This window comes from Oncorhynchus gorbuscha, linkage group LG04, assembly GCF_021184085.1.
Source record: "Oncorhynchus gorbuscha isolate QuinsamMale2020 ecotype Even-year linkage group LG04, OgorEven_v1.0, whole genome shotgun sequence".
Taxonomy (NCBI): domain Eukaryota; kingdom Metazoa; phylum Chordata; class Actinopteri; order Salmoniformes; family Salmonidae; genus Oncorhynchus; species Oncorhynchus gorbuscha.
In genome coordinates this window covers 11566113-11579650 of record NC_060176.1, presented here as the reverse complement: position 1 = coordinate 11579650, position 13538 = coordinate 11566113, and the positions used below count along the sequence as shown (strand labels likewise).

General features: G+C 39.5%; 1 protein-coding gene across 2 annotated transcripts; it reads left to right on the top strand.

The window, feature by feature from the left end:
• Positions 1 to 1527: 1527 nt before the first annotated feature.
• On the top strand, positions 1528 to 9530 carry LOC124033658 (transcription factor PU.1-like). 2 transcript variants are annotated; one of them, XM_046345812.1, is made up of 5 exons: positions 1528 to 1912; positions 2508 to 2598; positions 3476 to 3663; positions 7755 to 7914; positions 8112 to 9530. In XM_046345812.1, the coding sequence occupies exons 1-5, from the start codon at positions 1865 to 1867 to the stop codon at positions 8432 to 8434; spliced, it is 810 nt and encodes a 269-aa protein (XP_046201768.1). In that variant the 5' UTR covers positions 1528 to 1864; the 3' UTR covers positions 8435 to 9530. The 2 variants fall into 2 exon arrangements, with proteins under 2 accessions (XP_046201768.1, XP_046201767.1); XM_046345811.1 differs by having other exon boundaries at positions 7740 to 7914.
• Positions 9531 to 13538: the final 4008 nt, after the last annotated feature.

Sequence of the window (13538 nt, the reverse complement as noted above, 5' to 3'; positions counted from 1 at the left end):
TTTTAGCAGACCTACAAGTGGTAGAAAAGGATGCAAGGGACTCAAATTATAACCCTAGACCATGCAAGCAAGGCAAACTGAAAAGCCACGTAAACCAACATCCAACAAAGTACACCAACATCAAATGCACAGGTCTACCAAATTAAGATTGTTATACTGCAACCAGTAAGTCAAACTAATTGTTTGCCTTTGTTAATGATGATTATTAAACAAAGAATACACTGTATTTGGTGCTATGTAGCACATCAAAACATTATCAGGTAAGGTTATAACAATTCACGGAAAATATAGTCAACATAGTCTTTGATAGAGTTGAAGGAGAGAAAAAACAATAGAATTGATGGACATCCATAATAGAGCAAATTTGACTACATGGTTTTTGGTTGTGTGTTATATTAAGCTTTGATCAACCAAGGGAATATAATAATCATTCCGAAATTATCTTCAGTGCGATTTGGATCTTACTGTCTACAGTATTTCAAGTATCTGGTCATTATCAGACTGATGCACTCTTCCTCTCTCCAAATCTATACAAGCCTGTCAGTTGGAGGCTTGGCTTGTGTCCTCACTTCTCTTCAAGTTAAAACAGAGATGTTGTGTCAGGGAGAGATACCTGAGACAGATAGGGCTGGTTTCCCAGACATGGCCTAGTCCTGGATAAAAAAGCATACTCATACTGTGGCCTGTAAACCGGCCCATAGGGTCAGGAGAGAGGGTCATCTGAGTCTAGTAGCAGAGCTACTGTACAGTACACTGTACCCATTGTGAGAAAGAATGGTGAATGGTGAGAAAAACACATTTGGTCAGAAAATAGATTAAAACATTTGCGATTTCTCAAGAATCCCCCCACCAACACTACTATTGTCTTAGGAGGTATTTTATCTCCTCTCCCTTAACCTCCACAGCTGTTGCAGGATTGCAAAAAGGCAGTGTCATGATTTTATCTGTCCAGCTAATCTACACACAGATGAAACAATTGTTTGGATAGAAATATAGCAGAATTCATCGATGTATGTGAGTCATTATTTCATTGATACGGCTAGAACTCAAGCTCCTGGTTTGTTTTTTAATTGACATATTTACACCAGTTTATTTGAAGGGATAGCATAGTATAGGGAATAACAGGGGTCCAAGTGCCGAACCTTGCTGAACACCAAATCCAATGTACACACTGATACTGGTCTGCGAGATGACAATGTTAAATGCAAAATACAATTGTTATAACGTGGACCAGGCGACTATCAATCTGGCATTGAAACATGCTAAAAATGTTTAATATTAGATTTGTAATATTCATATAGATTTGTATAGTGTATGCAAGGTATATGCATATGGATACCTGCACTTTAGCCACAAAAAAAAACACATTTAATTTGGTTGGAAAAAGGGTCACAATGAGATGCAAAGATACTATCCACTGACAGATGATGCTATGCTAGAAGACTGACAGTTAAGAGAGGCCTTGAAATGATTGGCTGGTTTGGGAGGCGATGCAATTGAGCCTTAATAAATGTGAGATGTTAGAATCTCCCCCTGACAAATCACCAATGACCAGGAACCGCCACCAGACACACTGAGATGTGTACACCCACAAAGATATACAGAAGTCAAAATATCAGGTTCCCTTTTAATTTTCAGTCACTGAGTAGGGCTAATTTATTTTATTTTCATAGACAAAATTTGAGAGAATAGCTTGGCTTACAAGTGGATAAAGTTGTATAGGCAGAGGGAGACATTTTGGGTTTCGTTTGGTGAGAGGAAATTTGGTAAACGTTGTGCAATGGTGCGGGAAAAGTTTTGAAAGAGTGTGAGAAACAATTGAAGCTAAGTGCCTGAAAGTAGGTCGGTTCAAGAAGAAGCCTTCATGTTGCATCCGTACAGAATGGAGGGGTACCTCATCTCACCTGGTCCTGTAAGTACACGATGTGTCAAACAATTTGTGTTCATTCAGTTATAGGCCCAAGTATATACAGGTATGTGGTTATTTGTTGAGTTTATGTACTTGTTTATATACCACAGGATGTACTTATACAGAAAATGCATCTCCAGCTCACTGAATTCAAGTTTGAATTTCATATTAACATGGAATTTTTCAAATTATGATAATTAATTCAAATATATTAATAGATTACTGTAACATCATTCAATTTCAAACTCTTAAACTGGTACACAATGTTGGTACTTTTGTGGTCTACATACTGTCAAAAGAACAATATTTCTAACATAATAGTTTATACAACTAACAATATGTTTTGTTTCACAACAAACAATTTTGTAAGGTTATGACCGACCATGAAAAAACCACAGCAAAAGTATTGTAGTAAATGTCAATGAAGTTTAAAAAGCTCAAAATGTTGTTCAACAATGTCATTATCAACAAACATTATCAAGGGAAGAAAGAAAATGTGTATATAGATGTTGAGTGTCAGTTCCTTGGAAACAATAGTAAAACATTATGTGAAGTTTTGTTATGATTTCAGTTGAGGATATTATTGTTGTTTTAACAGGCATCAGAGGACATGTACGAACCCGACATCTATAGACAACAGATGTCAGAATATTCATATCCCTATGTCATCGATGCAGAGAGTCAAGGAGGTGAGCTTTATAACACTACAACATTTTTCCTTTTATTAATGTATTATCATGTATTATCTATTGATAATATTGGTAACTATGATACAATGATATACATTTCAAATTGATTTTGCTTTCTCTGATGAACTTACCATCACATAATTGTAGACGAAATAAACAATTTGAAAATCACTTATACGGAAGTGAATAGTGCCGGCCCAACGAGATATGTGTTTGACCAGGCCTGAGGAAATCACACACAGTAGCTATATTAAAGACAATACTCTACATAAAAAGTCTAAAGACACTGCAGCTGGAGCCAACCATGTTGCCCCCATGGAGTACAGGAAACAGATGCCATTTCGGTCAGGCACAACTTTCCCCCCTGGGGTTTATTGAAATGGAGAGGTTCGGTTGTATTTTATCCTGTAATCAACTGATCCTACTGCAAGAATAAACTGGTAATTACTAGTAGGAGCTGTAGAAGTATATAGGCTCTGCTCCATTTAACAAACTAAATTATTACAGTATGCTTGATAAATATAAAATCCTAAGAATGGCAAGTCTCTGGTGCAGTCTCAGGACAGAACACAACAGATCACTAAAACATGTTTACATGCAGAAAGTCTTTGGGTTTCTACACGTTTTAACACATTTGTGACATTCAGGCTAAAAAAGAAAGAAAAAGACAACTGCCAAAGCAAAGATGTGTGAACAGGAAATTGCCTAAAACTTTTTTGCTGAACACTTTAAATGAATAGCAGACATTGTGTATTTGGAATCTGTAGTCAAATAGGTTTTCTCTATTCTATGCCATCTGAACATTGCCATTTAGTGTACACTTCCTTCAGACCTACCTCTTACTCAATGAACAATTAAAATGTGTCTCTCTGTTCAGATCACTGGGACTATCACGCCACTCATCATGCCCATCCTCTGGACTTTGACAACCTCCAAGAGGGCCACTTCACTGAGCTCCAGAGTGTCCAGCAACTACATCTACCCAGTATGGCTCGTTACAGCGATGTTGACACTCTCTCTCTGGACCCTGGCCTTGGGGGACACAACCATGCCCTACCCCCACCGGTGAGCCCACCCCATGACCCCTGACCTCTCTTTTCCTCTAACACAGACAGTGTTTGAGTTGGTCATTCTTTTCAAGCAGACGTAGTGTACATGACTAATAGAGAGGGGTTCTGAATGTTCAGGACTAAAGCAAGTAGCAGAATTCATTTACATGTCCCCTCTAGTGGCAATAGCAATGCTTCAGAAATGCTTAATAACAGATAAACATCAAATCAACCATCTGTCTTCAGATAAAGATATGACTATGAAAGGTGTATCTGGTCTACTGTTTGTTACTGGTGAGCTGTGTTGCGTGGAGGATGTAGGGTGCGCCTACACACAGATGGTTTGACATTGTGGCCTTTTCCTAACTGGGGCCTGCTGGTGTTGCTACAGAACTATAATCTGCCAACTCACTAACGGCTGATGAACAAATAATTCTTTTTTTAACCAGATGTGACCTCCTCAACATTATGTCACACACACACACACACACACACACACACACACACACACACACACACACACACACACACACACACACACACACACACACACACACACACACACACACACACACACACACACACACACACACACACACACACACACACACACACACACACACACACACACACACACACACACACACACACACACACACACACACACACACACACACACACAGAGAGAGGAGCATTGTCTGTCTTCTTAGTGTAATATTACACTTTAAACAGAGAGCATTAATTAATGAGCGTGGATGAGAATATCCTTAAAGATGCCTTTTCTATTTTTAAATGGAACTGACATACTGCCTCAGAGCAGAAACAGTGGGTTTTTAGAACTGTGTGCTGAATGTTTTGCCAGGGTTTTGCACTGCCAAACAGTCAAACTGCAATAACAGCAACCACACATCACACCTCATGCAGCGGGGCGTTGTCCTAAAATCTTTGCGACCGCTGGGCTAACTTGAGATGATTGTATTGTCAAGAACAGGTCAGTGGGCAGAGTTTAACAGATATACTACTCTTAAAAACATGGCAAAGGTTTGAACTGAGAATCATGTAAATACAGCTTTGAGTTACATTGTTATTATTGTTATTATGAGTACGAAAACAAACGTGACAATACCTCTAAAATACAACTGGTCTCCTGACTTGAAGCAAAGAGTCAAATGTAGCAAGCTAGCAGCGATATGCTAATCTAATCAGAGCAAGAAATCTAGCTAAGCATTTAGTAACCTCTTAGCTACTCATGTTGAATTAATAAATATAACTAGTATAGCTAACTAGGTGTCAAATATACAAATAAGTCAGGTAACATTTGCTTTATTGAAATGTTAAGTTGAATAAGCTTTATGACAAAAACAACAGGGATGGATAGTTATGCTGCTCCAGGGGCATCAATATAAAATGCTAAGCAAAACAGAACTAGTTGGCTAGCAGATAGCTACATTTTACTAATGTTGAGTCAAAGAACAGAGCTAGCTAGGTCTCAAATATGCCAGTAAATGTTAGTTTGGGTGACGATAACAATATCATTTAGAAAAGGGCAATTCCACGACTCAGATTTTTCACTTAAAATGTATATCAAACAAACAAAAAATATTTTAAAGTTTAACAAACCATACAGTGCACAAGGGCTAAGTTTAACAATTTACACAGAAAATTTAACAAAAACACATTTACTAGAAGACCTGTGCAGATTCAAAGTTTGGTAACAGAATTTCTGTAAAATTTCAGAATTAGGACTCAACAATGTCTACAGAAAGAAGGGGGTGTCAGCTATGACATGTCACCTTGACTTTAAAAAAATATATATTTTTGTTATGGAACTACAATAGGTGAAGTGGATTTATAGGTGGTTAGAGCATTGGACTAGTAACCGAAAGGTTGCAAGTTCAAATCCCCAGGCTGACAAGGTACAAATCTGTCATTCTGCCCCTGAGCAAGGCAGTTAACCTTCTGTTCCTAGGCCATCATTGAAAATAAGAATTTGTTCTTAACTGACTTGCCTAGTAAAATAAAAAATGTAACAGAATTTCATCATGGGTCCCTGATCTAAGTCCTGTACTACACAGAAATGGATAATTATGGATATGAATGTCATTCTCTTCATGGGGATCTATCCTAAATAGGTACACAAAGGTATACAGATGCAATATCCTCCTTTGCATATTTTGGGGATTATTCTACACAACCGCTATTACTTTAATGAGCTCTGCCCCCAAACAAGACCACATTTGCTTGGTCCAAAACGAACCAAATCTGAACCAGTCATAGATGTACGTCTATGTTTCAGAAGTTTGGACATCAAAGTACAGCACAGTAGAGTTCAGTAGAGTACAGTACAGCAGAGCACAGAACAGTAGAGTACAATCGAGTACAGTAGAGTACAGTAAAGTAGAGCTTAGTTCAGTACTTTACAATACAGTACTGTACTGTACTGTACTTTTCTTTACTGTACTGTGCTGATCTCTACTCAACTTTTATTTAATGTACTGTATAGTACTGTGCTGTCCAAACTTGTGAACCCAACTGTGGTTTGTGACTACTATGATTTCCCGTTGTAGCCAATTAAATAGCAGAAATTCCTTTACCGGTTTTTGGGAAATTCCGTTACCAATTTGGTTTTAATCATTTTAAATAATTTATTAACAAAATTGATATCAGTAAAATACTATAATAATTGATAGGTGTACTTGTTACATCTGTGACCTTTCTTTATCCTCCCTCATGAGGGAGAGAAATGAGAAAATATCTTAAAGATATGTGGGGTTTTGGTAACGGAATTGCAAAGCACAAGGCAATGTTTCTTAAACTTACAGAAGGCAGAAACATGGACCCAAAAGTAAATATGAACGTGTTATTATTGATATTAGTTGGCAGGGGTCTTTTCTTAACATTATAAATGGTTGAAAAATGTATATTTGCCTTAATTTCTCCTATGAACTTCACATGTTGGTGCTCATGGGTCCTTTTACATGGAAATGACCATATGTCCATGGCTGCCCCTAGGGCAGTAAATACTTTTTGTATTACCTTTTGTGCTTGAACATTTCTGCCCGCAGGGTAGCATAAACAGTCTATTCCATTTTTTTTGTTGATATCGCTTATTCATCTAAACCTTTAATAAAACAAATGTTAACTGACCTATTGGCAGATTTCAGACCTAACTTGCTAGTTATTTTAATTTTATAATTCAACATTAGTAGGAGGTAGGTTTCTGCTCAGCTAAGCTACATTTAGCTTAGCATTTTACTTTTCTTCCCCCAGTTGTTTATATAGCTTATTTAACTAAATATTATTGATAAAGTAAATGGGAGCCGATGTACAGGTATATTAGAGACCCAGCTAGTTCTATTCTATGACTCAATATACTATTTATTAATTCAACATGAGTAGCTAAGAGGTTACTAAATGCTTAGCTAACATTCTTGCTCTGATTAGCTTAGCATAAGGCTGCTAGTTTGCTACATTTTATTCTTCGCTTCAAGTCAGGAGACAAGTTGTATCTTAGAGATACTGTCACATTTGTTTGACTACTGTAGCACAAAAAGGATTTTAAAACAACTTGTAACTCAAAGCTATTTACAAGATTCAGAGTTAGAAACCAATCGGATTGGTTCTGCCCTAAACCAATCAGATTCTTTCTGCCCTTAGAACAAAGTTGACTACACTTTAAGTAAATCTGCGTTGAAGCTCTTTTTCTCCCACATAAGTATTCATTCAACTCCTCTGTCACTTGATACATTCGAGGGAGTGGGTATTCACAGGAGGGTGTTGAGGGGAGGACAGCTCATAATAATGGCTTGAATGGAGTGTTTGATACCATTCCATTTATTCTGTTCCAGCCATTACTATGTGCCAGTCCTCCCTAATTAAGGTGCTACCAGCCGCCTGTGGTGGGGATAAATGATTGGGGGAGTAAAAACGGTTGCCGTCATTAATAACACTTGCGCCTCACTGTATATATAACATGATCAGCATGGTATATAATTTGTTTAGTTGTAATTTCTCAGTGAATACTGCTCCAAAAATAATGTATTGTAATTGGTTGTAATTGTAATGGTTTTGTATTGTACATGGTTATTGTTGTTTGTTGTGTCCAAGGTGCCATATTACCCCCGTGCCATGGGCTACTTGCACCCCTCTCCTCAGACGATGAGGAGCTCAGACGACGAGGAGCCAGGAGGCCGCAGCCCTCCACTAGAAGTGTCTGATGAGGAGTGTCTGAGAGACCACATTGCCCAAGTAACAAGGGGAGAATTGGGTAGGGAATTCTTTCATAAGAGCGTCTGCTAAATGACTTAAATGTAAATGTAAATACATGCGTACCTAATATCTCACATGATGATTTAGCTTTTGAGGTCACAATAATCATACACCATGTAGGTCATAGGTAGGGAACCTCCTCAACTGATTCATTGCATGTTTAACCATTTTGTCATTTTGTCAACATTAATATAGGCAACAAGAAGAAGATCCGTCTGTACCAGTTCCTGCTGGATCTGCTGAGGAATGGGGACATGAAGGACAGTATCTGGTGGGTGGACAGGGACAAGGGCACCTTCCAGTTCTCCTCGAAACACAAGGAGGCACTGGCACATCGGTGGGGCGTACAGAAGGGCAACCGCAAGAAAATGACCTACCAGAAGATGGCACGGGCTCTTCGCAACTACGGCAAGACAGGCGAGGTCAAAAAGGTCAAGAAGAAGCTGACTTATCAGTTCAGTGGTGAAGTGCTGGGGGGGAGGTCTCACTTGGAGAGGAGGCCATATTCCCATTTGTAGAGGGAGAAACATAGTGGAAGTCCTGAAAAGGGTAGTGAGAGAGGGAGATAGTTAACTGTATATAGTATGCAAGATGGTTATCAATGTAATAACTATTGATTGTGTTCAAATAAACAATAACTGTTTTTGCTGCTTTTGTAAAAAGCATTTATGTGAACGTCAAAGCCAATGTCTTAATGGAATCTGACAATTAGCAAGTTTTGCTCCTACAACTCAATAATTGCACAATCACATCTGGACCTTTTACATTCTATAGCACGTAGAAACAGGACCGTTTCAAATGATACTGTCAATCATTATCACCAGAAGGCTTACAGGAGTGGTAATACAGATGACCACTAGAGGTCCTCAGAGATCTCCTTTCTTAAAGCTGGCTGTTTTCACTGACTTCTACGCACTGTTGGACTCACTGAGCATTGTGCACATTTGACATCGATTAGACTTGGATGCAATGTAAAAAAACAAAAAGACTATGATAAAGAACTCTTTAGCATTAATGAAATTGATTTGACACTCTGAGATGCACTGACGTTGGATACACAATTCCTATTGCTTGACCTTTGGTGTAGCAGCACACAAACACAACATATTATACATTAGCTTTTGCTAATCAGAATTGAGAATTCAGCCAAGCCATGTTATAAAGCTTGTATATTTGATTGATGGTATTACATGTGTATTACATACTAACTCATGTTAGCTCAAGACTTTGGGAAGTAAACCCTTCTGAACATTGGGTGGTTTAACCTGCAAACTTTTTGGACTGTCCCCTTGACCATTACTTCCCTGTAACAACCCATTGACTTGTTCCTGAAATGGGAGAGGGTGAAGAGGCTTGTCACCCAACCCTTATCATCTGCTTGTGCTCTGAGATATAACACAGACCCTTGCCTCCTCCGAGCTAGGGTGCAATCTATTCCTAGCCTAGGAATACCAACACAGGGATATTTCTCCCATGCTCTCAATCATAGACCCCTGTTTGAACTGTATGAAAGTGTATATGACCAGTTGTTCTTCCGTACTCTATGTGCTCTCTGTATAACACATGTTGGCATGTTTGTATGTTGGCATGACTCAATTACATATCTGCACGTGATGAACTCGAAAGCATTTCTATTTCTCACACGTCATGTGGTTTTAGTTGACTCATCCTCACATTGTTCCAGCACATCACAGACTGGCTTTAGCAAATCCTCTGGGAATCACAGCCATCTACGCAGAACCCCAGTGGCCGAGCCAGATAATATATAGACATGTGGGCAGACGTGGAAACTTTACTGGGCCCACTGGCAGCATACAAGGCCAGCCCATCCCCCACCATCCACCCACCCCCAGCCCCAGCCCAGTTATGTGGCAGCCGAAGCCTGTAGGTGTAAATAATTATGGGTGCAAATCAATCCCAGAACAACAGCAAAGGACCTTGTGAATATACTGGAGGAAACAGGTACAAAGGTATCAATATCCACAGTGAAACGAGTCCTATATCGACATAACCTGAAATGCAAGGAAGAAGCCACTGCTCCAAAAACGCCATAAGCCAGACTACAGTTTGCAACTGCACATGGGGAGAATGATCATACTTTTTTGGAGAAATGTCCTCCGGTCTGATGATACAAAAATAGAACTGTATGGGCATAATGACCATCGTTATGTTGTGAGGAAAAGGGGGGATGCTTGCAAGCCGAAGAACACCATCCCAACCAGCATCATGTTGTGGGGGTGCTTTGCTGCAGGAGGGACTGGTGCACTTCACCAAATAGATGGTATCATGAGGGAGGGAAATTATGTGGATATATTGAAGCAACATCTCAAGACATCAGTCAGGAAGTTAAAGCTTGGTCGCAAATGGGTCTTCAAAATGGACAATGACCCAAAGCATACTTCCAAAGTTGCAAAATGGCTTAAGGATAACAAAGTCAATTGCCACCGTGCTTCTACACCTGCATTGCTTGCTGTTTGGGGTTTTAGGCTGGGTTTCTGTACAGCACTTTGAGATATCAGCTGATGTACGAAGGGCTATATAAATACATTTGATTTGATTTGATTTGAATTGGAGTGGCCATCACAAAGCCCTGACCTCAATCTTATAGAAAATGTGTAAAAAGTGTGTGCAAGCAAGGAGGCCTACAAACCTAACTCAGTTACACCCGGCACAGCCATAAGAGGACTGGCCACCCCTCATGGCCTGGTTCCTCTCCAGGTTTCTTCCTAGGTTTTGACCTTTCTAGGGAGTTTTTCCTGGCCACCGTGCTTCTACACCTGCATTGCTTGCTGTTTGGGGTTTTAGGCTGGGTTTCTGTACAGAACTTTGAGGTATCAGCTGATGTAAGAAGGGCTATATAAATACGTTTGATTTTACACCAGCTCTGTCAGGAGGAATGGGCCAAAATTCCTCTAACTTATTGTGAAAAGCTGGTGGAAGGCTACTTGAAATGTTTGACCCCAGTTAAACAATTTAAAGGCAATGCTACCAAATACTAATTGAGTGTATGTAAACTTCTGACCCACTGGGAATGTGGGAAATAAAAGCTGAAATGAAATAAATAAAAGCTGAAATAAATAATTCTCTCTACTATTATTCTGACATTTCACATTCTTAAAATAAAGTGGTGATCCTAACTGACCTAAGACAGGGAATATTTACTCTGATCAAATGTCAGGAATAGGGAACAACTGAATTTAAGTGTATTTGGCTAAGGTGTATGTAAACTTCTCACTTCAACTGTATACAGTACCAGTCAAAAGTTTGGAAACCCCTACTCATTTAAGGGTTTTTCTTTATATTTTACTATTTCCTACATTGTAGAAACTATGAATTAACACATATGGAATCATTTAGTAACCCCAAAAAATCTAAATATATTTTAGATTTTTCAAAGTCGCCACCCTTTCCCTTGCACACTCTTGGCATTCTCTCAACCAACTTCACCTAGAATTATTTTCCTAAAGTCTTGAACAGAGTATTTTCCATCACTCTGCGGTCCAACTCATCCCAAACCATCTCAATTGGGTCGAGGTCCGGTGATTAAGGAGGCCAGGTCATCTGATGCAGCACTCCATCAATCTCCTTCTTGGTCAAATATCCCTTACACAGCCTAGTGTGTTTTGGGTCATTGTCCTGTTGGAAAATAAATGATAGTCCCACTAAGCGCAAACCAGACGGGATGGCGTATCACTGAAGGGTGCTGTGGTAGCCATGCTGATTAAGTGTGCCTTGAATTCTAAATAAATCACTGACAGTGTCACTAGCAAAGCACCACCACACCATCACACCTCCTCCACCATGCTTCACGTTGGGAATCACACATGCGGAGATCATCCGTTCACCTACTCCGCGTCTCACAAAGACATGGCGGTTGGAACCAAAAATCTCAAATTTGGACTTCCACTGGTCTAATTTCTTTTGCTTGTCTTTCTTAGGCCCAAGCAAGTTTCTTCTTTTAATTGGTGTCCTTAAATAGTGGTTTCTTTGCAGCAATTCGACCATGAAGGCCTGATTCACGCAGTCTCCTCTGAACAGTTGATTTTGAGATGTGTTTATTACTTGAACTTTGTGAAGCATTTATTTGGGCTGTAATGTGAGGTGTAGTTAACTCTAATTAACTTATCCTCTGCAGCAGAGGTAACTCTGGATCTTCCTTTCCTGCGGCAGTCCTCATGAGTTTCATCATAGCGCTTGATGGTTTTTGTGACTGCACTTGAAGAAACTTCCAAAGATCTTGATATTTTCCGAATTGACTGACCTTCATGTCTTAAAGTAATGATGGACTGTCATTTCTCTTTGCTTATTTGAGCTGTTCTTGCCATAATATGGACTCAGTCTTTTACCAAATAGGGCTATCATCTGTATAACACCCCTACCTTGTCACAACACAACTAATTGGCTCAAACACATTAAGAAGGAAAGAAATTACACTATTTAACTTTTAACACGGCACACCTGTTAATTGAAATACATTCCAGGTAACTACCTCATGAAGCTGGTTGAGAGAATGCCAAGAGTGTGCAAAGCTGCCGTCAAGGCAAAGGGTGGCTACTTTGAAGACCCTCAAATGTAAAACATATTTCTATTTGTTTAACACTTTTTGGTTACTACTGTTATTTCATAGTTTTGATGTCTTCACTATTATTCTACAATGTAGAAAATAGTCAAATTAAAGAAAATTCCTGGAAAAAGTATGTGTGTCCAAAATTTTGACTGGTACTGTAGTTTGCGGTAATTGCTGGGACACTTGAGAAAACTGGGCAGACACAAGGCCAAGGTAAAACACAAAAAGAAAAGTCCTAAAATGATCAGGACGTCGTGTTCAAGATCAGGATCAGACATGCCTTATTATACCAAAATAGTTTGCCCGCCTCCAAACTCCATAATATTTTACTCCAGTCAGTCTGTCAGTCTGTCATGTCCTCACTATGCCACCAAGCCGAGGCTTCAGATGGTAGGCCCCTACTAATAAGATGCTAAGCTCCAGTGTGTCAGGCAACAGTGTATGATTCAACCAGAACAGGATTTATTTAGAGAGGGTAAAGGTCCCACATATATGTGTATTACTTCCTAGGGAAATTAGGTTCTGATGTCAAATTGATTGCCATTTGAAATACTTGTTTTACATGAAAAAGTATTGTTACATTACGAACATAAGGAAAAATATTTTGCTGTTTACAGTGCTGCCTGTTCAGAAAATGAATGTTACATTTACCAGATGGATGATGGAAAGCTGTGCATATGGCCATAGAAGGATTCCTGAAAGTCCTGGAAGTCCTTGTTCACCAGTGGAAAAGCACTCACATTCCTGCCAACAGATAAAAGGATTGCTCTAGTCTCCTGTCTGTTGTTTTCTGAAGCGGCTACTACTTTTTACAAGGCCAGGCAGTGGCACAAATCTAGAAAGAGCAGGAGACCTCGCTGGACTCAGGTTCTAAATTTAACCCCCCACCTCCCATTCCCTCCCTCCCTCGCTTTGCCTGTCATGCAGCTCAGGTGTTGGGAGAAGAGATGGTTGAAATATGGTCTGCAGGAGGTCTGAGGGGTCTGGGCGTTGTGTTAATGTGGGGTGGGGGGATATGGATGGATGAGGTGCACGTCTATTATCTCAATGCCGGA